This window comes from Adiantum capillus-veneris, chromosome 12, assembly GCF_014529385.1.
Source record: "Adiantum capillus-veneris isolate H3 chromosome 12, ASM1452938v2, whole genome shotgun sequence".
In the NCBI taxonomy this organism is placed as follows: domain Eukaryota; kingdom Viridiplantae; phylum Streptophyta; class Polypodiopsida; order Polypodiales; family Pteridaceae; genus Adiantum; species Adiantum capillus-veneris.
In genome coordinates, this window is record NC_140942.1 from 18,921,681 (window position 1) to 18,945,033 (window position 23,353).

At 45.0% G+C, this 23,353-nt stretch overlaps 2 protein-coding genes across 4 annotated transcripts in view; both read right to left on the bottom strand.

The window, feature by feature from the left end:
- Positions 1-2,836: 2,836 nt before the first annotated feature.
- LOC147445398 (transcription factor RF2b-like) overlaps positions 2,837-23,353 on the bottom strand; it is a 34,499-nt gene continuing 13,982 nt past the window's right edge. The window contains exons 4-5 of one of the 3 annotated variants that reach the window (XM_086524906.1): positions 4,140-4,298; positions 2,837-3,047 (exon numbers count right to left, since the gene is read on the bottom strand). In XM_086524906.1, the coding sequence (XP_086381032.1) occupies positions 2,968-3,047; positions 4,140-4,298 (239 nt within the window). In that variant the 3' untranslated portion in view covers positions 2,837-2,967. Of the gene's footprint in view, positions 3,048-3,773; positions 4,299-23,353 lie in introns of those variants that run through there. The other 2 variants (XM_086524908.1, XM_086524907.1) reach the window with 2 other exon arrangements.
- On the bottom strand, positions 19,753-22,478 carry LOC147445399 (uncharacterized). Its single transcript, XM_086525958.1, has 5 exons — positions 21,579-22,478; positions 20,867-21,474; positions 20,401-20,767; positions 20,149-20,310; positions 19,753-20,028 (listed from the first exon to the last, which is right to left on the bottom strand). Exons 1-5 carry the CDS (start codon positions 22,476-22,478, stop codon positions 19,753-19,755), a joined length of 2,313 nt encoding a protein of 770 aa, XP_086382084.1.

Below are 23,353 nucleotides of genomic sequence, written 5' to 3' on the forward strand. Positions count from 1 at the left end.
TTCTACGACAAGCCATATTTTTTAATTAGCAAACTCAGCAAGACTACCTCTTATGATGTATGCTCTTGAGTCTCTCCTTCCTCCATGTTCTTGTGCATCCTTGTAGTGCATTTCCAGCAATTGGTATCAGAGCGAGCTTCTCATCATATGCAGCATTGCTAGCATTCTCCTGGCTGACATTCTCAAATTGAGGAGATTTTTGGTGAGCGCTTGCAAAGCAACATGACCTTCAGGAGACCTCTTAAATTTTGGTATCCTCTTAATTTTAATTCGGACTCATTTCAACCTCCGTTTACACTACAAAAAGCAGTGCATAGGCAATTTTATCGTTTTGTGTAATTTTTTTGAAAGTGCGTGGTTCTACAAAGCAGATGCTCTATCATCTTCACTAAGTTGTGCTACATAGCTAAGTTGGTTTTGTGAAATTTTTCCTCTTTGCATCAATTTTGATATCGCTAGCCATGACTGTCACATGGCCGACAACAATGATGTTTTTCACGTGTTGTCTCTTGTGAACAAACTAGATGGGGAAAACTACCCACTTTGGGCATGCATGATGCAACATCTCCTTGTTTCAAAGGGCACTTTGAACATTGTGTGGAGTTATGACATAAGACGGTTGTTGAAGCAAGCAAGATGGGGTTAACTTTCATTGGTAGAGGTCCCATTATAAGGTGACTACTACCTTACGCTAGGCCAGAGCTAATTTGAATAGGCATGATTCAACCTCTAACATGTCAAAGAAGTGGTGGATGTTGAAAATTTTGGTTCGACCTTTGTAGCACCCAAGGGCATGCAAGAGTGAGGGTTAGCCATTGCCACCAAATTAATTGATGACATGCTTCAAGATAGAATGCACCTGCATGAAAGAGCCAGACAATAGAGGGAGAGCTCTTGCATTTAGCCAAAACCAATATAGTGAAAAATTAGCCTTGCTAGCTGCTTAAAAGGAGATTGTTTTAAGTAAGCATGAAAAACTACAAGAAGAAAGGAAGAAAGAGAAGAAAATGCTTTAGAAGTATCTAAATAACAAAAAAGAGGCGACCAAGAGTGGGCAAAGTTCACTGACCAACATCAACAAATATCATTGCATCTTGCAAAGCCGCTTAGAGCTTGGAAAGTGCTACTGCAATTTTTAAAAAAAATATTACGACTCAAGTTCATGGTTGCTCAAGAAGCTAAGGAGGAAAATCCTCTATTGCAAACGTAGCTCATTTCCACATAGGAAAATCTCATGAAGGTGCTGAAGGCCCACAACTACAAACATTTCAAAAAGTTAATCATAAAGATATCCAAAGCATGCATCTTAAAAGTCAAGAATAGCTAGGCAAAGTGAGGACCAAGGATCTCTTTGGGGAGGTATAAGGAGCCGCCACTCGTGTATAATTATGGTGCCTTTAAAGGCAAAAGGATACCTTTTTGGAATGAACACTCAAAGATTATGTCATCCAAGCTACGGAAACTACACGTCCATTTTTCACACACATTTGAGTCCTAATCAATGAAGAAATTCTACGAAGTGCGAAAAAGGAGGAAGAAGAAGGGGTGAGGAGGAGGAGGAGGGTTTGGTGGTTGGTTGGGGGGGGGGGGGGGCTTTGCTTAATTGATTACCTAGTCCAAGTCATTGAATTCACAATGCATAACAAGGGAAGCAGAAGAGATATGGTGGCTCAAGTGACTAGGGGCATGAACGCTCATGCTCATTGGCAAGGCTTGGAAAAACTAATCTATCGAGCTGGTTTCAAATACTTCTCGGTGGAATTTGACAACATTTGAGAAGGTAAAATCTATCCAAATTATGGATCTCTAACTAGATTTTGTAAAATTTGAGACCAATTTGGTTTCCTTCTCATCCACATTTGAGAAGGTAATTTCTCAAGTTGAACAAACTTTGGATAAAGCCAACCTACCCTTTCTCGAGTTTTGTCAGAGTCATAGGAAACTTACGGCTACCAAGGGCCTTGCAAGCTAGACAAGTTGTTGAATCTATAAGTGGAAACTATCCTTTTCTAAGTTTTCCATATAAGTAAAAACTTGAGAATGCTATCCTTTAAGTCTAGTATGCTAGAAAGAGAAAGAGACGGAAGAAACACATTTATGTGTGTCCTATGCACTCTGGCCCATATGATCAATACTACACCAAACACTTATTTGTACCTTCCAACTATCCAGCAACATGGGTAACCTTCAAAAAAAAATGTTGAATTATTCCATGGTTTTCGGAAGCTTTTACTAGTGCAATCACCATCAGGGAGTGGAACAATTCAAAATGTTTAAAGGGCCTCTACCTCAATACTTACATGCTTATGAGCGAGGCCAATATCAATAGTGTAGGGTGGCTAGTCAAAGGCTATTAGATCCAACGTCTTTGGATGAAGTTGAGTCGCTATCACAGGAAGTTTTGAACAAATTCTCACAATAATTCCCCCATTCTAACTTACCTCAACATTGTGAGCTTCTGTGAGGCCTCTAGGCACCGCATACCTAGCTAGGTACGATTGGGGGTAGCGAACCGCTGGCCCCCATCGGGCCGACAATCCCCTATCGCCAATCGTACCTAGCTAGGTATGAGGTGCCTCTCGAGCAAAAGCTCATGATGTTATGCATTGTTATGAAAAACACTGAAAAAGGCTCCCTTTTCTTACATGCGAAAATTTTCACATCTTGTTGTGTATACATAGGCAATTCCCAAAGGAAAGCAAGATTATTTGTAAAGATAACTTTAATCAAAGTTTAAGAGTAATAAGTGGATAACATGGGTAGTTTCAAGACTTGAGAGGCCAAAGAACTCTCAAACACGGTGTTCACATACCTGGGAAATACCTTGCACACGATATCTGTAAATGTTGCACTTGTGAAAATGGACTAAGCTCATCCATAACTTTACAACCAAATACTTGAGTAATGCGGATACTGTACAAGGAGTGAGATTACAAGAGTTGGGTCGCCTTCCAAAGTCTTCTCCTTTCAGGAGATGATATTTAAAGAACTAGAGGAAACACTACATTTTCCATCAGTGCAGTGCCAAGCTCTCAAAAACCTGTAAACTAGATGAACAACACATGAAGAGCAATGAAGCTTTTTTTTTTTTGGAAGTACATGGAAAAGTCGATAGAAAACATTATTTTGTAAATTGAACAACTCAAGATGTGGGAAAAGAAATTGCTTGCCAACAATCCCAAAAACCAAAACCTAACCAAGATCTTAGTGAGATTGTGTTCTAATCAAGACATCACAATTATACTTTATAGAGAAAAATTGTCTCCTTTTCCTAAATTTTGTAGAACACTATCCTCCTCCATTTGTAGAAACATCTGAGAGTTAAGTCATTAAAATACAAAGTAAGACTTGTCTGACTACCTTTCTTGCATCCTTTTATTTGGAAGCAAATTCAATTTATGGGTTTCTTCAAATAAAAATATCATTTCTGCATCCTGGCAACATTTATTTGACATATTGCAGTGGGAAGAAATTGATTTTCCTACCTTTAATTTGGTATCTCAAGTCTTAGTTACAATAAAGCCAATACCCCTTGATCAAGAATAATATATGCGCTATAAGATCAACTTTGACAATGTGCAATGACCGCAGTACAGTAAAGTAGGGTACAGTTTTATACAGGAAAATACAACGTATTATAATTAATATCATACGGTCTACAATCATGCGGTGTGTGTTTTCTTTAAACTCTTTAATTAAAAAGTATTTAATATTGTACGGTGTGTTGTATTGTAGTCTACTAGTCATACAGTCCAGTGGCGAAGTACACCATATTCGTATGATATGACTATTGATGAGTCTCTAGGTAAAAAGTGTTACATATATCTTTTGTCAAATACGGCAAAAAAAGTCTAGAACATCCCAGTGGATGCACTATGCCAGGATGCCATTAAGTACCACGTTTCCATCTGTTTTATAACACTGTACATCATGCCTTCTACAAAAAGCTAACATGGGTACCATGCAGTTGAGGAAAAAAATTGTAAGACACATGTGCTCATTGCTCTGGAACTGTAAATAAATGAATCCAATCAAAAAATAAAGAATAACATAAGGCCAAACCTCCATCCCAAACAGATCTAAAGAACCTTAAGAATTTGCATGCATGAATCTGCTCTCTGCTGATACCATCGTTATACCTGTTGACAAAATCCCTCCGAACCCATTGACATGATAACTCGTTGGCTGTCCCTGTATTTGTCTTTGATGAAGCTGACTCAGCTCCCCATTTCCACAATTGATTTGGCCTGTCACTACCTTTAGCCTCTGAACCTCCTCCCTTAAGGCATCATTTAAAGCTGCAAATAAAAATTTAAAATAAATACCTCTCTCTCTCTCTCTCTCTCTCTCTCTCTCTCTCTCTCTCTCTCTCTCTCTCTCTCATGTGAGAGCGCGGGTGTGCACAAGCGTGTGTGTGTGTGTGTGTGTGTGTGAGAGAGAGAGAGAGCGAGAGAGAGAGAGAGAGAACACAAACGCTAGATGTGGAAGAGGGGGCGATCAGCCCCCCATGACTACCATGAGCAAGAGACCCAATACAATCAGGTGTGTGATCTCTGTGAGATGTGGAAGTGGGAGGGTACCCCCCTGGCCCCATAAATTGATGCCCAAGGGGAGGTAGGGCAAGGCTTGATGAAAATCCCCACGACCCAACAGATAAATGATATATGCAAATATATGTGGGCGCTCGGACCAAGTACAACCTAGACTATGGGTGGCCAACCCGAAGACATACTAGCCGTACAAGTATGCCCTAGACCTGTGAAGCAGCAGAGTGGTGTAAGTCTAACACCCCCTCTCAGCACCTGATGCTGAACAAACCGCGTGGACCCGAAGATGTGAGGCAAATGATGAAGATGTCTGCTGCGATGTCCACTAAAGGACAATACTCCATGAGTGTAGCAGCAATTTGGGGTGTCCGAACCGCCGAGAGATCTCCATGGTAAAGTGCCGTCACGAGCAGTGTAGCAAACTGCTGTACTCCGCTAATGCACTGTGAAGATACTACGTGAAGGTCCCGAACTGAGTGTGAAAACAACTCCTTGTCGTAAAAAAAGTGCCAATAGACCTGCAAGTGTCCTGCCCAATAGGATCTGTGGTGTCTGTAGTCAAACCGTCTGGAGAAAATGGAGAAGCCCAAGAACCGTCATGAGAATGCAAGGAAGCATGTCAATGCATGAACCTGTGTAAAACTCTAGGAAGGCCAGATGTAGTAATCTGCGCCATAAACTCGTTGGAATCAAGGAAAGCCAGACTAAACAGTCTGCACTGTAGAAGCTATCGTAAGCTGCAGCAATCACCGAGAGACCGCACGGACTACCACCGGATGGCGTCCTGTCAGTAGGTAGGGTAATCCAAGATGAGAGGAAAGCCAGACTCAACAATCTACGCTGCGGAGGGCCTTTGAGAAGAGGTGTGGTCAGACCAAGCTGTCTGCACCGTAATTATCCTGTATGAAGAAGGGAAGCCAAACAAAGAAGTCTGCGCTATGAAGATCCTCTAAGAAGTGGAAAGGCCATACCAATCTGTCTGCGTCGTCTTGCCTGTATCTCTTGCCTCCAATCCTCTGATGTCAACCAAAACAGAATCCGCATCAACAACGCCACATCTCGGTGTGGCTCTCAATGTGAATGAGCTGGGAGTGGTCTACTACCCAGGTCAGGGGATAAGTCTGTTGTAAGGTTACCGAGGGTGAGTGTAAGCAACTCTGAAGGTAGCAATCCAAATGATCAGGAGTGTAGAAGATCAACTGCACTACCATCCAAGCCAAGCTCCGGGTGACTCCGGATGTAGTCGCACGATGCCTGAACTCCCGCATCTCGCGCCAAAGAACTGAAGTCCCACTCCAGTCTGTATATCCAAGCAATGAACCTGTCCAGGAAGAGATCCAAGATCCTCTCCCTAAGTCCATGTAGATGCTCTTGAGTAAGCAAGTGATCTGACATGTCGAGGTCAAATGGTAAGTGATTGTCTACCTAAGATGGTGGTGTCTTCTCTACGAATGTCGGAACCCCATATGCCATGAGCATGGCCATATCTCGTGTGAACTCCTCTGATGAGTGCATAGGTGTGTCCATAGCAAACCACAAGTCACCACCCCCTCTAAAGTACGCAACTGCCGAATGATGGCTGGAATGAATGGATCTCCCAAGGATCGTACGCCCGTAGAGGATCAAGCCGATGTCGAAGCTTGTACTGCAGCAGTTACTGAGAGACCGCGCGGACCACCATCGGATGGTGTCCTAGCAGAGGTAACTTGATCCTCTGTGAAAAACGCAAGCCAAGTGTCTATTGTCCACCCAAAAACGCAACTGCGAGGTGATGAAACCGCTGCTGTCCAGCGATTTTCAGCGTGCTCGTACGCTCCCGGCAGGGTCCGGAGCGGTGTAGAGGAGTATGGAAGGGTGGTGAATCACTGTCACTGCCCCATATGGGCTAAAAACAGAGAAAATAGCATAGTTACCCGGAACGGGAAACGGCGAACGGGGAACGGCAACATCTTTGAAATGTCATTCCTTGTTTCGGATACTCACGTTAGAAACACGGAACGGGGATCCGGAACGGGAAATTGCGATGGGAACGGGGACCTAAAAATGGCCTTTCCCTGTAACTATGGAAAACAGCAAGGAGTAATGGCTGAAATCTGTAGATTTGAAGAGGAACTTCGTCAGCAAGGCACCGGATGCCAAGGCCGGGTAGGTGGTGGCAAGATCCTGGGTCCAGAAGCTGAGCGCTGCCCTCCTATTGCAAAAACGCAGATCAATTTGCAGCCCACTTTTGCTACAATTTTTGGCACAAAAAACCTTTTGTTTGCTGAAAAAACAAAGCCTTGATGGGTACCCTAGGTGCCCACCAACTTGTGGAAGGTGTCAATGACACAAAGTGACCAATAAAACCGCCGAAAATGGGCTGAAAACCCAAAGACGCAGATCTGGCTGACAAACGCAAATTGAGCAAAGGAAGTTTCATCTAGCACACTTCGCACTTTCTTTGCAACAGTCTATAGACATTGCAGGAGAGTCAAAGTCATCAGGAGATCATCTTCTTCCTCCTCATCTTCCTCACTCAAAGGATTTAACACCATGTTGATTGCCACTCTAGATTTCTTAGGGGAGTCTTTGAATTTATGTTTGCCTACACATCCATAGCATAAGCTTTCCTTCCTGGCTTTTTCCCTTTGCTACGGGGTTTGCACTGAACAAATAAATACTCTCTCTACCATAGAAGAAACTTTCCTTTTAATATCTGAGAGAATAGTGGTCATATGCGGATCCTTAGCTTCCTTCCCCCACATTAGACAACAAGGTTGTCGCTATACGGTCATACGGTAAAGTACAACAGTTTCGTACAGGAAAATACTGTGTGTTTCAAATTATATCGTACGGTTTGGATAAATACGGTGTGTTTTCTAAAAAAAACTCTTTAAAACCATAAAACACATATACAAATTACCTCATAACTTAGGATTGTACCAGTCTAAGGTTAAAGGGCCTAACAAAGTTATGAAAAATGACCTAGGGAATGAGCACAAAGAACAAAGACTCAAGGTACAAGCTACAAACTTTATTAAAAAAAGGTTGAACCGTATTTGTATAAGTACGGCCGTATGAATGTATATCGTACAATCGTGGGGTACGAACAGTCATACACTGTACAAAAACTTCCAAGTCCAACTAGACTTCTGCATCACAAGTGCATTAGGGACTAGAGGACGTGGAGACCTGCTCCATGAGGATCTTTGGCTACGTTGGACCGACTCCTTTTTGCTATCCTCTAACACAAGCAAGTTCAATAGCCTCATTCAATACACTACATTTTTCTTTGTGCATAAGAGGCCTCAAAGTTTCTTTCAATCATAGCGTAAGTTTGTGCACTTGTAAGAAGTTAGGAATATGTTCTCACACTTTCAAAACAAACTCACAATACTTGTCCACATACTCTTGTACGGTCATGTTCTTCTAAGACAAAAAGAACCATGCATCAAGTGCACTACGCTCATCAACACTCATAAAATTTCTTGTGAACATCGCTTTGAAATGGGCCCAAGTCTTGGGCACTAACTTATCTTACTCTATCCTATGCCACCTTCTATGTGCAATATCTAGTAAATTATATGTACCATGCATATCTTGGCAAGTTGGCCTCATCATTGTAACTGTGTCACTGTTTAAAGCGTTGCTCCCATTTAGAGAAACATTGCTCCATTGTATTGCCCTATGGTTGTGCAAAGACCCATTAAATTTAGGAGGATTAAGATCTTTGAGCTGCCATCTCGGCCCCTGTAACAGGAAGGAACCACGTGCAACTGAAAAGAACAAACTTTTAGCACTGCAAAACAACTTGAGAGAGAAGAAGAAGAAGAAGAAGAAGAAGAAGAGAGTTTTAACGTCGTAGGAAACTATCCTAAGAGACCTTAAAGATCTAGCCGACAAGGAGTGGAACTCAAGACCTGTTATTCAAGAGGGAAATGGCATAACCAATCTACCACACTTGGGAGAGAGAGAGAGAGAGAGAGAGAGAGAGAGAGAGAGAGAGAGAGAGAGAGATCCACGCAAGACAAAGTGGTTGAGTTCACTCCGAGAGAGCACTAGCCTCAAAAGCTTGGCACCCCTTTCGGTATTTCTTTTTGTATTGCGCCACAATGGTACAACAATCAGAGCTTTGCTCTGCTTCCACCAACTTGGAATGCCAGAGTGAGACTCCCAAGTACATATTTAAAAGCCCTTGGCCCCAAAAGCAATTGCTATGAAAAGCTTTGCTGCCCAAAAGCTTCGGTAACCCAAAATCTGGCCTCAAACAGCCGCTTCGCGTTTTGCAGGTGTACGTATAGTGATAGCGTTTTTAGGGCTTACAAGATCTCCGTCGGTTGTCCACACTTAGTTTGAGTGGCCCTGACTCCTAGGGGTGGTGCCACGTAACTAACTTATGACATATCCCCCTCTTGCAAGAACAGTAATCCTCCACGATTAGAACTACAAAACTCGATCCGATTCTTTAGCAGGCACTCCCTTATGCATACATACCAATGCCCATCAATCCAGACATCATATTATCTACCACGCATTACACCATACAATTCCACAATCAGATTTCATCCAGTCATCTCATCCGCATCTCAGCTCTTGACATGCTAGCGTAGCAATGTTAGCCATCACACCCAGAGTGCGCTTATCTTTAAATGGGTGTCTTGACTCTTGATGCACTAAGATCACATACCCAGGCAATCTCATCCAATTTGGAACTATTGATGCATCAGACTCATATGCTTCACAAAATGCTTTACAGATGAGACAAAGTTCACATGTGCAAACATACAACATAAAACAACCGAACGCTCCCCAGACCGCAATCGACGTCGTTCCAAGGCCATATACAACCAAACGCTCCCCAAACTGCACCCTATGTCGCTCGAAGGTTTCCAATTAAAACTAAACGCTCCCCAAACCGCAGCCTGCGTCAATTAGAGGACCACATACAACTAGACACTCCCTAGGCCACAAAAAGCAGCATCCAGAGGTTCTCAATCAACATTGTAACTAGCATATAAAACCAGAATCAAGAAAATTCAATCAGCACCAAGACAAGTTTAAAACAGATAAATTCTATTTCAAACAGATAATTCAATCAACATCGAAACCAGCATTTAAAACCACAATGAAGAAAACTCAATCGGCACCAAGACAAGTTTAAACAGGATAAATTCTATTTCAAACAAATAATTCAATCAACATTAAAACCCACATTAAAAACCACAATCAAGAAAACTGAAGTGGCACCAAGACAAGATTAAACCAAATAAATTCTATTTGAAACAGATAATTCAATCAACATTAAAACCAGCATCTAAAACCACAATCAAGACCACAATCAAGAAAACTCAATCAGCACCAAGACAAGTTTAAACCAGATAAATTCTATTTCAAACAATTTGTAAGCAGTATTCTCAACAGGGTTCGAAAGTATCTAAATACAGAGCAAAACTAAAATCATTTCGGGTTGGTTTTTGGTAGTCAAACTTGGAAAGACGATTCGCCTGCCATCCTGCACCAAAGTGATGGTTCACTTTCAAATATGAATGGTAGCATTGTTCTTGTCGTGCCACGACAAGCCCAAAAGAGCATCGCAATGCCCTAACTTCATGATGTGGAAGCTGTTAAAGCTTTGGCATCTCCAGTGAATTGCCTAATGTGATCCCATTATTTAATTTGGCTTTTAGGTATTTATTTTACTTGTTTGTAAAAGTCTGGGTAGGGTAATTTACTGAGGTTGCTATATAAGCAACCCTTAGACCCCATCGTATTATGTATTAGTTATTCATAGCCAAGGTTGACTGGTTCAGGAGACTCTCTCTCTCTCTCTCTCTCTCTCTCTCTCTCTCTCTCTCTCTCTCTCTCTCTCTCTCTCTCTCTCTCTCTCTCTCTCTCTCCCCCCTTGGTCTCTACGCTTCCGCATCGTTGACTTTGACATGGTATCAGAGCTTCGTGCTCCTTGATCTTGGTGGAGCAAGGCGACTTGAGAAGAAGAACCGTGAAGGGAGCCGTCTACCACTACACCACCCTCGTCGGCGTCGTCGCTCTCTGCAATTAGCGTTTTAAAACGCTGCCCATTGGTGTTCTACTAGCGCTGCTCCCTGCATTCCAAAACGCTTGGCGTTTCTACCCCCCTCGCCGACCTCCATTGTCTCCCCTCTTGGTGTCCGCTGGCTCTCTCTCTGCAAGCGTTACAAAACGCTGCAAACTGAAGTGGCAACTACAGCACTTGCACAAATGACGTTCTCTTTCCTTCTTTGCTTGTCGACAGCGACCTTCATTTGCACGCAACATTTTGATACGCCGCGACTTCAGTACCTCCCCTTGCCGGCGGCGTTTTGAAACGCCTCTCTCCCCTTCCCTTTCCTCCTCGTGCTGCCTTGGGTCTCTGGCAACGTTTTAAAACGTTGTGGGCAGCTTTACCTTGGTAATTTGGATCCCAAGAGAGGGTATCACAAGTCGATTAATTGGGTTGGCTTGGGAGAGTTTTGAGAAGCGGCTTCGAAGTAGAGGACCTTGGTGCCCAAGCAAGTGAAGGACTTCGACTCTCCCGTTTTGGCACCGCTAGAGGACGACTAGCCCAAGAGAGAGCATTGGAGGAGTTTTCCTCTTGTGTGGCTTGGAGAAGTGTGAGCCAGGGCAATGGAAATTTTTTGGAGAGCAGTGTGGAACGGCTTGGTGGAATTGTACGGCCCTTGGAGTGCGAGAAGGAGCAAAAGTATCCAGATCTTGCAACCAACAAAGTCCCCCCTTGCTCAAGCGCTAGCAACATTGACCAAAACCAGCAAATGGCTATGGATAGCAGATCAACCATCCAATTAGCGGCCTATACATTGACACATTTCTCAAAGAAACCGACAAATTGTTTGGCTCGAGATTGTGAAACCAACTAGAGGACAGAGGCAAAGGCACGCTTGAAAAGGATGGCATTATTAGTACTTAGTTAGCTGCCTCGATCCCCACGAGGTCCGGCCACAGTTGCTATAAATGTGACATGACGCTTTGTTTGGCTCGAGAGTTTGAAGCCAAAGACAAAAGCAGGAACTCACAGGAGGACAAAGGCAAAGACAAGCTGAACAAAGATAACGGTGATAAAGATTTCACAAAGTATCAACTAACACATCATCCTTCTTGTAAACAATCACATCTTCTTCATGCAACTCATCAGGCTTGTGAAAAATCACATCTTGATCATGCAAATCATCATGCTTATCATTGTCAATCAAATCATCATGCTCATCATTGTCGATCAAATCATCATGCTTATCATCATGCAAAGCATTATCACTCAAATCATCATGCTTATCATCATGCAAATCTTGTGTATCATGTTGTGGAGAAGAAGAGACTGAGAGAGTCTCCTTTTCCCGAATCTCTTGCATCTGTGCCTGAACTTGAGAAAAGAGTCGCAACATCTCTTGCATTCTTGCTTTGGTCTCGCGATCAAATCTTGCTTGACTTTCTTTTTCTTCCAAGTCGTACTTACGTTCTATGGCTGCCACTTCTTCTTTGTAGTCACGATCTATGGCTGCCATTTCTTCTTCGTAGGCCTTTCTGTCTGCTTCTCTTTCTTGGTCTAACTCCTCCATAGGAGTTAGCGCCATAGTTACAGGGGACGGGGGGGACCGGCCCTAGGGCCGGGGGACAGCCGTAACCGGGCCGAGGACGGAAGGGGACGCCTTGGGACGGTCGGATCTCTGGCCGGACGGGCGGGTCGCAGGGGGACGGACCGGGGATAGACCGGATCGGACGGGGTCGGACGGGGACGGCCAAGAACGGCAGTTTTCAGGCGGGGTTAAGTAGCCGTTTATGACCGTTTTAAACGGCTATTTGCAGCCCAACTGCCATATTTTGGGGGGCCTTGGCAAGCTCTCCTCTCTACTCAATGCTCAAGCCTCATTGCTCAAGGCTCAAGCATGACCATTGACTACTCTACACTCTACCCTTGAAAGTTGAGTCTCCACTCTCAAGTCTCTCCCTCTTCTACCCACTTTGAAGCTCTCCTCTCCCTCTTCTACCCACTTTGAAGCTCTCCTCTACTCTCTCTCCACACAAGCTCTCCTCTAACTCCTCTAACTTCTAAGCTCTACTCTCTCGAGTCTCTCCACCATCATGTCATCTCAAGCCAGCTCCACTTCTCAAGCCGGTTCTTCTTGAAGGAGGCCCGCCGTGCAAACATGGTCGTGGTGGGATAAAGTCGACTTTAGCACGCGTGGCAAAGGTGGCAGTGCAAGACCATGGACATGCAAGCTATGCCCATACAAGAGAACTGGTGGTTCAAACAAAGTGCGAGCCCATCTTCTTCATGAACCCGGTCACGAGGTGAAGTTTTGCCCTCATGTAGCTCCCCAGAAGAAGTTGAATCTTCTTGGAAGCTCACGGTGTATGAGGTTGCGGAAGCGGCCAAGAGGGGACGTTCTCTCGGCCACGGCGACACCGCGAGAGCAAAGGGGAGCCAACCTTGAAGACATCTCTCGAAGCTTCAAGAGCCATGCATCTACACCGTCCTCTTCCGTTCCGTTCGCCAAAGCACTCTCAACGAAAATTGGAATCCTAAATTGAAGGAAGAGGTGGATAGGTCGGTTGCCCGATTCTTCTTCCACAACCACATTGCCTTCCATGCTTCGCGGTGAGGTTCCCTTGGCATATGCACATTGCAATCTTCCATTTAATAGGTTATAACTTCTCGACTCTCGACTCTCCATACTAACACAACATGCTCTATTTGTGTGGATAGGTCTCCATACTTTCGAACCATGGTTACGAAAATAGGGGAATATGGCTCCTGTTATGTGCCACCTTCATCGGAGAGGCTTCGCACCACCCTCCTTGACAAAGAGAAGCTTGCCGTGGAGCAAGCAGCCCAAGCAACAAAGGATTTGTGGGAGACCAATGGCGTCTCTCTCCTTGTAGACGGATGGAGCGACACCCGCAAGCGGTCCATCCACGGGGTGGTGGCCTACTCTCGGGGGGAGATGTACTTTGTGGAGTCACATGATGCATCCGATAGTGGCAAGGCCGCCGAGATGCTTGGTGTGGAGTGGACAAGCACCATAGAGATCACCGGCCCGGAGAATGTCCTTTGTATGGTTGCAGATGGAGAGGCGTCAAATAGGGCAGCCGGAGCTATCATTGAGGGCATGTATCCCAGCATCCATGTCACATTTTGCATGGCGCATTGCCTCAATAACCTCCTCAAGGACAACTTGTCATGGATTTCACCCACCATTGGTGACGCCTCTCGAAAAGTCTCAACCATCAAAAAGTACGCCATGAATTCTCAAAGAGGAGCCACTTGTCCTTGCTCAAATATTCAGAGACAAGATTTGCATTCAATTGGCTTATGCTAGGCCGCTTGTCTACATGTGGCGGAGCCTTAAGGGGCCTCTTTCTCAGTGATGAGTTCCAGGACATGCCGGAGTCTACATCAGCAGTAGGATTGAAATGGCGAGAATGGGCCGATGACGCCACTTGGTGGGAGGAGGTGAAGACTCTTGACGCCATGGTCAAGCCTATTCTACACCTACTTCGAGTGGTGGATGGCTTGCAGCCATGCATTGGCAAAGTCTACGAAGCCATGGATCGGATGATAGAGGCACTTGAGAAGCTTGTGCCTGACCCTGTTCAGTATGCGGAGATTCATGGCTTGTGTGAGTCGAGGTGGAATGGATACTACTCTCCACTTCATGCGGCAGCTTATGTGCTTGACCCCGAGTTTCATGGAAGGCGTCAAGAGACCGACAAGGAGGTGAGCAAAGGATGGCGGCTTGCATTGGAGCGCCTTGAGCCTAGCAGTGACATTAGGCGCAAGATTAGAGACGAGCTACTCAACTACAGGCAACAGAAGGGCTCCTATGGATGTGTAGATGCACAGCTTGATCGCAACAAGATTGGCTCGGTTTTGTGGTGGGAGGACTATGGAGGAGATGGCCCACACTTGCAGCGCTTGGTTGTTCGTGTCCTTAGCCAAGCATGTACCACTACTTGCTTGGAGCAACTATGGAGTGTGTACAGCCACATTGCCTCTAAGAAGAGGAATCGCCTTGGGGTTCAGAGGGCCAATGATTTGGTGTTTGTGAGCGCTAACTTGCGCATGCTTGCCAAGAGCGTCACACACAAGGCAGATCCTTTCACTGATGGGAGATGGCACAAGAGAATCCATCTATGGCCGATACTCTTTTGGAGGAGCTAGAGGAGGACTTCGAGCCTCAATGCGAGCCTCCCGAGCCCTCATACGTCGCTGACGACGTCGACTACGACGACGATATGGAGATTCAGCAGGCGAGCACTTCTTGAGTTTGATGATCATTGATCACTCGACTCTCGAGTCTAAACTCTTGAGTCTACGACTCTACCTACTACATAGCCCTTTGTACTTTTTGTTATCCTTGAGGCCTCAGGCTTGTCCTAAGTCCTTTAGGCTTTTTGACTCTTGAGCCCTTGTGGCATGCACTTCTCATTTTGTATCCATCGATCATCGATGTTTTATTAGCACATTTCCGCCTATATGGCTCGTGTTCTTTGGTCTATTTAGTGTAAATTTATGGTCAAAGTGATGCTCTATGTGTGTGGCATGTGTGTAGGTCAAAAAATGCCAAAAAAACTCTCTTTTTTTTGTCGTTCCGACCCCCGTCCCCGTTTCCTTACTTTTGCCGTCCCGTCCCCGTTCTCGACCCCGACCCGCCGTCCCATGTAACTATGGTTAGCACAATCCTTGACGTAGATGGGGAAGGGGGAGGGTCGGAAAAACCTCCTAGTGGGAAAAATTCTTCTTCGCCTCTCTCATGCTCATCACCTCCAAGCAAAGTATCCATTCCGCTTCGAGTGATGACCATCTACTGAAGTAGTGGTTTCTTGTGGGTTCTTGTGGTCTTGGGTTCTTAAGTTCACGAGGAACTTGGGTTCTTGGGTTCTTGAGTTCTTGAGGTTCTTGAGAGTCTTCTTTTGCTTGCAAACCATGTGTTCGAGAAGGATCTTCTCTTAACCCGATTTCTGCTCTTTTTCGCGGGCGCACCCCTTGGCAGCCTTGCGCTCACACCAAGGTTGCTTTTTACCACCTCACGTCGATTGGCCGGCTGCTAAGTGCACGGTCCGCTCTCAATGAGTGAAAAGAGACACAAGGGGAGGCTAGACAAGCCCTTCTTTCTTGGGATTCCTGTCACTCTTCAACAAAACACGATTAAGAATCGACACGCCCAAGTGAACTTGGGTTCGTGCAACCGCAACAAGCAAAAAAATTCTTGTGATTCTTGTGGTTCTTTCCTTGAGTGATACAGAACACTGCCAAAGCTCTGATACCAATGTTAGGTGCAGCGGAATGAATATTTGCGCTTTGCTCAAGATGAGTGCTCCGAACTGTGCTCAAGGTTCCTTTTTGTTCTTATGGAAGGGAGAGCCTTCCGTTCTTAATGAAAGAATGCTATGATCACAAACAAAGTGAATGGACACTGTGCGTGCAAGTGAATGAGACTGAGAGATAGAGAGAGAAGAGAGATACGACACCAAAGATGTTGTAAAACCCTCCTCCGAAGGCCCCACTCTCGTCGGCGAGAGTGGTCTACTTATGATTGCACAAACTGGTACAAACTGAATGCATGTGACTGATGCAAGTCTTAGGCTATATCGGCGATGACGACGGTGATGACGAGACCGACCTAAGGGCTGAAATCTGCAATCTTTTATCTGCTGTCCAAAAACGCTATGGGCTGAAATCTGCTACAATCCAAAAACGCTGATTTGGGGGCCTGTTTTTGTGGGTCTTTGTCGCTGAAAATCTGCAGGTTTAGGGCTGAAAACTGATGGTCTTCCGGGCCGAATCTACTACCTCTTTTAGGGCTGAATCTGCAAGTTGTTAATTGCTGAAAAACGCTGCAGGCTGAGGTATTCTGGCGGTGCAGATCTGATGCAAAAACGCCAAGCTGATGATGCTTCCAAAAACGCTAGGTGTTGTGGGATGCTTGCGAGAAGATCTGATGCAAAAACGCCAAGGTTGAGGCTTGTTGGCGATGGTGCAGATGATGAAAACGCTAGGCAATGGCTGATGAAGAAAACGTTAGGGGAGGTTCTTCTTGCTTGGAGGAAATCCACCAAGGGAGAAGTTGCCTGCTGAGCTTGGCTCCTGTTGCCTCTTTTGCCAGAAAGTGCTAACTCTGGTTTGCTTTATATATTAACTTAGCAAAATTGCCCTACCTACTTTCCAACAAAAGTCACTTAAAAATAATAAGTGAAAAATGTCAAAAATAGGTAAAATAGGCTAAATGCACTAGAAAATTCCCCTGAAGGATTCTGATGGATTCTGATGGGAATGCTTATGATCATGCTGTGTGCAACCAGAGGATATGCATCTATACTAAGTGATTGGGCATGCACGGTCTACGAATAGACTCACAAAAGTGCCAGATCACTTCTAATCTAGACTGACTGGACTGACGGAACCCTGGTCATGCTATAACTTGTCCACGGACACATAGGGTTGGATGTGTCACATGACACCCCCCCCTCCTTTGTCTCTATCCTTTCGCATTGTTGACTTTGACAGAAGCCTGTCTTGCCGTGATGCCCTTGAATGGTGGCAAGAAGGGCACCAATGAGGGGTACAACTATCGGTATCCCTAGACACACACAGAGAGAGAGAGAGAGAGAGATCTCCACTCGAGACAAAGAGTGGCGGAGTTCCACTCCCAGAGAGCTGGCCCAATACCTTGGCAACCCTTTCGATATTTTTATTGTCTTGCTCCACAAAGGTACAACTATCGAGTCTCTGCTATGCTGCCACCAACTTGGAATGCCAAAGTGAGAGCCCCAAGTACATATTTAAAGGCCCTTGGCCCCAAAAGCAATTGCTATGAAAAGCTCTACTGCCCAAATGCTTCAATAACTCAAAATTTGGCATCAAAAAGCTACTCCACGTTTTGTAGATGTTCGTACAATGGCACATCAACCGGTTCCGTGATTCCTGAGATGGTTCGCACAATTGTGCCACGTCAACAACAGCTCCTCGTTTTCAGGGTTGGTCCGTACATTTGTGCCATGTCAGCACTGCCGCGTTTTTAGGGCTTGCAATACTTGGTTCGAGTGGCCCTAACGCCCTAGGGGTGGTGCCAACTTGTAACAGCCCATGGCCCCCACTCGCCACTAGGACCAGCCTCATGATCATGCATTCCTCACTTGGGTGGTAACATCTCCTGAGTTTCAATTGGTTTGATCCTCGAGAGTGGAGATACATTTATCCACATCACCCTCAGCTACATTTTGTGGAGCAATGTCCTCATGGACGGAAGCTTCATCATTGTATAGCTCGTTGAAAAAAACTGACCCAATCAACAAAAAGCGGTATATACCAACTAAAAGAAGTTGCGAAAGCCGATATTCACACTAATTAACCTCTACACTTTGTACATTGAACATTCATCATCTTTAGCACACATTAATAAGAGGCAGACTGACCGAACTCGCATACATAGTCTCCTGCATGCGAAGTTATGCGTAATCAGGGACTTTCAGAAGCAATCAAGCATAATCACAAGCATATAAAAGCATTGGTTAGCATATGGAGGGAGTGAACTCAATAAAGACATAAAGTCAAGGTGGGATCAGCAACAAAAAGTATGCAACAGTTGGGCCACATTGCACTTTTGGATGCGGTCCCAATGAGGATAGATGGTCAAAAGACCAGTGGGAGTCCAACGGAAGCATCTCCTAAAAATTAGGGAACTACTATTTTGGGCCGTGAAATGTGTTCGCGTCATTACCTTCGGAATGACAAGGTGAAAGTTTTAGAACTCTGTCGCAACGTCAATTGGGCAACCAATCGGGAGATTTTTAAGCGGCAACCTCGAAACGGGAAATTGATTGTAAACGTGCCAAGTGTAACATTTTGGTGCACTTTCCTCATGCAGAAGAAGGTAGCGCTGATTTTTAAGCTAGGAGAGGACTCATTTGTTGTCTGTCACAGATTAAGAGCTATTGACTGCAAGCTTTCCATTCTATGTACAATGTGGTGCTAGGAGTGATGTCTTGCACACCTCACACTGCTCATGTTGTAACAAACTTGGACACTCCAAGTCAAGAATCAACCGCGACAGCACCAAATAACCACCTCAAAACAAGTCACAGATCACAATAGATGTACACTGGCCCGGCGGAGTTCCGTGCCTAGAGATATTGGCCCCAAAGACTGGCGCCCCTTTCGGTATTTCTTTTTATATTAATCAGATCGTAGTACAAGAGAGTGGCTAGGGTTTCACTCTCAAACTCTGCGTGCAGATGCTCTGAGAAGTGAGGCCCTCACCACTAATTTAAAGGTTACAAGGGATGCCCAAAAGCTTCAAATCAAAAGCAATTGCTCTCTCTCTCTCACAGAGAGTCAAAACTTGAAAGCAAAAGCATTCTCTCTCTCTCTCTCTTTCTCATTAGGTAGAGAAAAAGCAAAATTTGCCTCCGCGATTTTCGGAAATTAGGGTTTCTGGCAAAAAATTAGGGTTTTTGCTGTCCGCCACGTCATCACTTTGTGACATACCTACCTCTTGAAAGCATTGTAATCGACCGCGATTACGCCTGCCATAGTAGTCTCGTACGGTCCCGTACGTTTTGTACGCGTACGATGATGTGCGGTACTAAACGAACTAAAAAAAATTATGATGTACGATGACGTTATGTACGTTCAAATTTAAAAAAACAAATAATTCTCAAGTCTAAGGGCCTAAGGCTTAGGCCTTAATACTTACTTATAGAAACTTGACATTTGTATAGATTACAAGTTAGTAGTTACAATACTACATAGTACATAGTACAATGTAAAGAGTCAAGACTCAAAGACTAAAGAGAATGAGCATTACATAAACCAAAATGATCATTGAAATTTGATAAGTAGAGACCAAGTGGCAAGGGCTACAAAGTACTCAAAAAGTGGCAAGGGATACAAAAAAGTGGGGGGACCAAGTGGCAAGGGCTACAAAGTACTCAAAAAGTGACACACCATAATAGAGAGACTAAATAGTAAAGTCACTAGTCACTAGTGCTCTCATCATCTTCCTCATCTTCCTCTTCTGAGCCTTGCTCATCAACATCATCCTCTTCCTCACAAGAGTCGAAGGATGACGGCTCATAATCTCCATCACTAATGAGGTTGCCTTCATCATCATACTCTGGCTCTCGAGGCTCTCTATCCTCCATAGTGATGGCCGCCGCACAAGAGCCGCTTCCGGAGCCTCGCCGCACATAGGTCCTAGGAGCCTCCACGCCGCACATAGGTCCTAGGAGCCTCCGTGGGTGTTGTTGATGCTTTGCCTCTACCTCTTGTAGCCCTGGCACCTCTGTCTCTTGTAGCCGATGTAACTCCATGGATGACGACCTTCTTGCGTGATCGTGTGCGAGAAACCCGGTGATCAATCTCCTCAAGCTCCAAGTAGAGCTCACAAAAAATCATTTGCTCCTCAGGGTCTTGCTCTTTATTGACACTCTTTAGAGTGTCAATGGTAAGTGTGAGCTCATCCACGTTGACCTATTTGACATTTACAACATTGGACAATGAAAACATAATTAGTATATTCAAACTAATTAAAGACTAGACTCTAGAGTATAGAAAATGGAGTGAGTAGTGATTATAATTTATAATTTATACCTGTCGAGCCATAGGCATCTCATGCATAGAGCGCAACATGCGTAAATTGGAGCGACAATAGATAAGTCGCTCTAATTGCTTCGTTGAGAGCTTGTTTCGGATTTTGGTGTGGATGAGGGAGTATGCGGACCAATTACGCTCACATGCTCCCGATGAGCAATCCTAAAACACATCAAGAGAGGCATAAGCTATAAGAGACAATAGTTGAAGAGATTAAGCATAGAATGTAAAAGGTTGAGGCTTGTCGCTTACTTGGCCAAGAACCCTCAAAGCAAGTCGTTTGAGAGTAGGCAATTGATAGCCAAAGCTCTCCCACCAAAATAAAGGCTTCACCAAGGATTGCCGCTTCCAACACAAGTTGGAAGTAAATGCGGTGCCTCGTTGGTCGCTATAGTTGATTACCTCTTGGAGAAATGCTCCAATGTCCTCTTCTTTTAGCACCTTAAAGAGGTAATTGTTGCGCTCCTCAATAAGCTCTTGATTTGCAAAGAGTTCGGGCTTCTTGTAAGCTGGATGCAAGAGAGCCGCAAAGTAATGGATAGGTCTCTTCATCCAATCCCACCGCTTTGTGATTAGGAGGAGAATGTCGTCTCTCTTGGGAGAGTCCTCGAGGTAATCACTACAAGAAGAGAGAGGAAATGTACTAAGTAGAGAAACAAGCATGTAGAATTTAAATATATAGAGAATGACATATGTAATAATAAATATGTAGTTATACCGTGTTCCATCGGGAGCCCCATCTAGGATTGTAGACTTCTCAATCTCCTTGTAAGCTTCCTCCATGAAGTGCCATAGAAGCCCAATAGTTGCCCCTTCCATGTCGGTCATGCGGAGAGCCTTGTACAAGGGCAAGATCGCAACGACAAGACCCTTAATTTCTTGCCAAAACTCCTCCCACAAGCAAAGCCGTTGGATGGCTTTTGCATCTTGTTGGGAAGCGGCGGACTCTCCATTCATCCACTCCTTAAACTCATCGGAGACCATGGTCTTTTGTATTTTGTTTTGCACGTCATAGAGCCGCTCTAAAAGTAGCCACATGGCGGCAAAGCGAGTGGCCGATGGCTTCTTCAACTCAAGGTCGGAGTAGGTGCGGTAAATGGCAAGCACCCTCACTTTGCCATTGATGAAATTGATGATGGAGAGTGCTTGGTTGAGGATATCTTTCACCCAACCTAGCTCCCCTATGTCTTCAAAGAGAAGGTCAAGGCAATGAGAGGCACATGGAGTCCATACTATGGATGGAAATTCCTTCTCTAGCCTCTTACTCATTGCCTTGCAATTTGAAGCATTGTCGATAATCACTTGCACGACATGCTCCGCACCAACCTACACAAGAGGCATTTGTGACAAGAAGAGTTAAAACTTAAAAATTAAAACATAGGACTCATTGGCAATTGCTCAAGACATAAAGGCTCGATTTACGGTTTTACCTCAAGAATGGCTTGGCGAATGTGCTTCCAAATGAATGCCCCGGTCACTTTCTTCCCTCTCGAACCCGCATCCACCGCCCGTAAGAAGTACGTGCCAAGAGGACAAGAAACAAGAATGTTGATGATGCCCCTCTTCTTGCGGTCGCTCCATCCGTCGGAGAGGATAGAGCATCCATACTTTGCCCAACCCGCACGTACGGGCTCAAGTGACTTGTCAATCCTTGCCCTCTCTTCATCAAGCTTCTTTGTTCTCATGTCATGGTATGACACACCCGTCCACCCTTCGCATGGACCAACCGCCGCAATTGCTATGATCATCCTCTTCCATCGCTCCAACCAAAGAATGTTGAAGGAGAGATTGCATTCAATCACCGTGCGGGCAATCTCTATTTCCGCGATTCTTTGTCTCTCCTTGAGGAAAGACAAGGGGCCGGAGCATCCACCCACCGATTTCGCAAGAGAAGTTTGCTTTGCCGTCTTCGGAGGCCGGCCACCATCACTTGAAGACCCCTTGGACTTCTTGGACTTCTTGGAGGAGGCACTACCATCACATGAGGCCGCGGTGGCACCGGTAGCCATGGACATAGTTGGAGAGGCCTCTTCCTCCGAATCGGAGCTATCAACATCCGGCGACACGAACTCATCCGAGGTGACTCTACCCTTGCGTGTCTTCAATGGAAGATACTTTCTCTTGCATTCCGCAAGGATATCTTCGGGGATATTAGGACATGGCCCCGCTTGTCCTCCTATCTTTGTCAAGTGGATGATGAGACGGGTGACGGAAGAGGTCATAGCTTTTGGGCAATATTTGCACCACCACTTGCAAGAGTTTTGCTTGCCCCCCACCCGCTCAAAATATCGGCAATGCTTCTCAAAGGCTTCATGAAGAGGAGGCGGCATTATGTAGTATGTAGCTAGTAGCTACTAGTATACTGTATGATGTACGATGTATCAATAGATTAGAGAGAGAGAGAGAGAGAGAGAGAGAGAGAGAGAGAGAGAGAGAGACCCAAGGAAGCTTGAAGGAGAGACCCGTCACGGTGTCACCCAAGGGACCTTGAAGGAGAGAGATGGTAGACCCAATGGAGACTCGAGAGCTTGAGAGCTTGAAGCTTCAATGGAAGCACATGGAGATGAGAGGGTAGAGCATTGAGAGGCTTAGGGCTAAAGCTTGTAGCTTGTAGTTGTAGGTTGTGTTGGATAACAAAGGGGAAGGGTTGCTTAAATAGGAGAGGAAGAGCATGTGAGGCTTGACATTTGAGCAATGGGCATTGGCCCTTGGGCAATAAGCATGGCAATGTGCCAATGGCCCATGGGCAATAAGCATGGCATTTGGCTTCAAAGCTGCCTGCAAACGGCTCCAAAAGGCCTATAAACTGGACGTTGCAAAACGGTCAAAATGCTGCCAACGGTCATAAACTGCCGAAAAAAACAGGCCGGACGGAACGAACGGAACGCACGGGACGGGACGGGTCCGGCCGGACGGAACGAGAGGTTCCGTTCGACATACGAAAACTACCTTGACGCCTGCAAAACCGACAAAAGCCATAAACCGTCTTAGCAGACACTGACTGTTAGTACCTACGTACTAGGAACACACATCTAGCACATGTACAAAATCGACAGTCACATCACACGACATCACCAGACATCACATGACATTCAACATTCATTCGGATCTTAGACCATGATTTATCGGCAATGTGGCTAGCAATCACATCTAGGTCCAATCGGGACCTCATCGATGTCCGATTGACTAACCCCTATTGCAACCA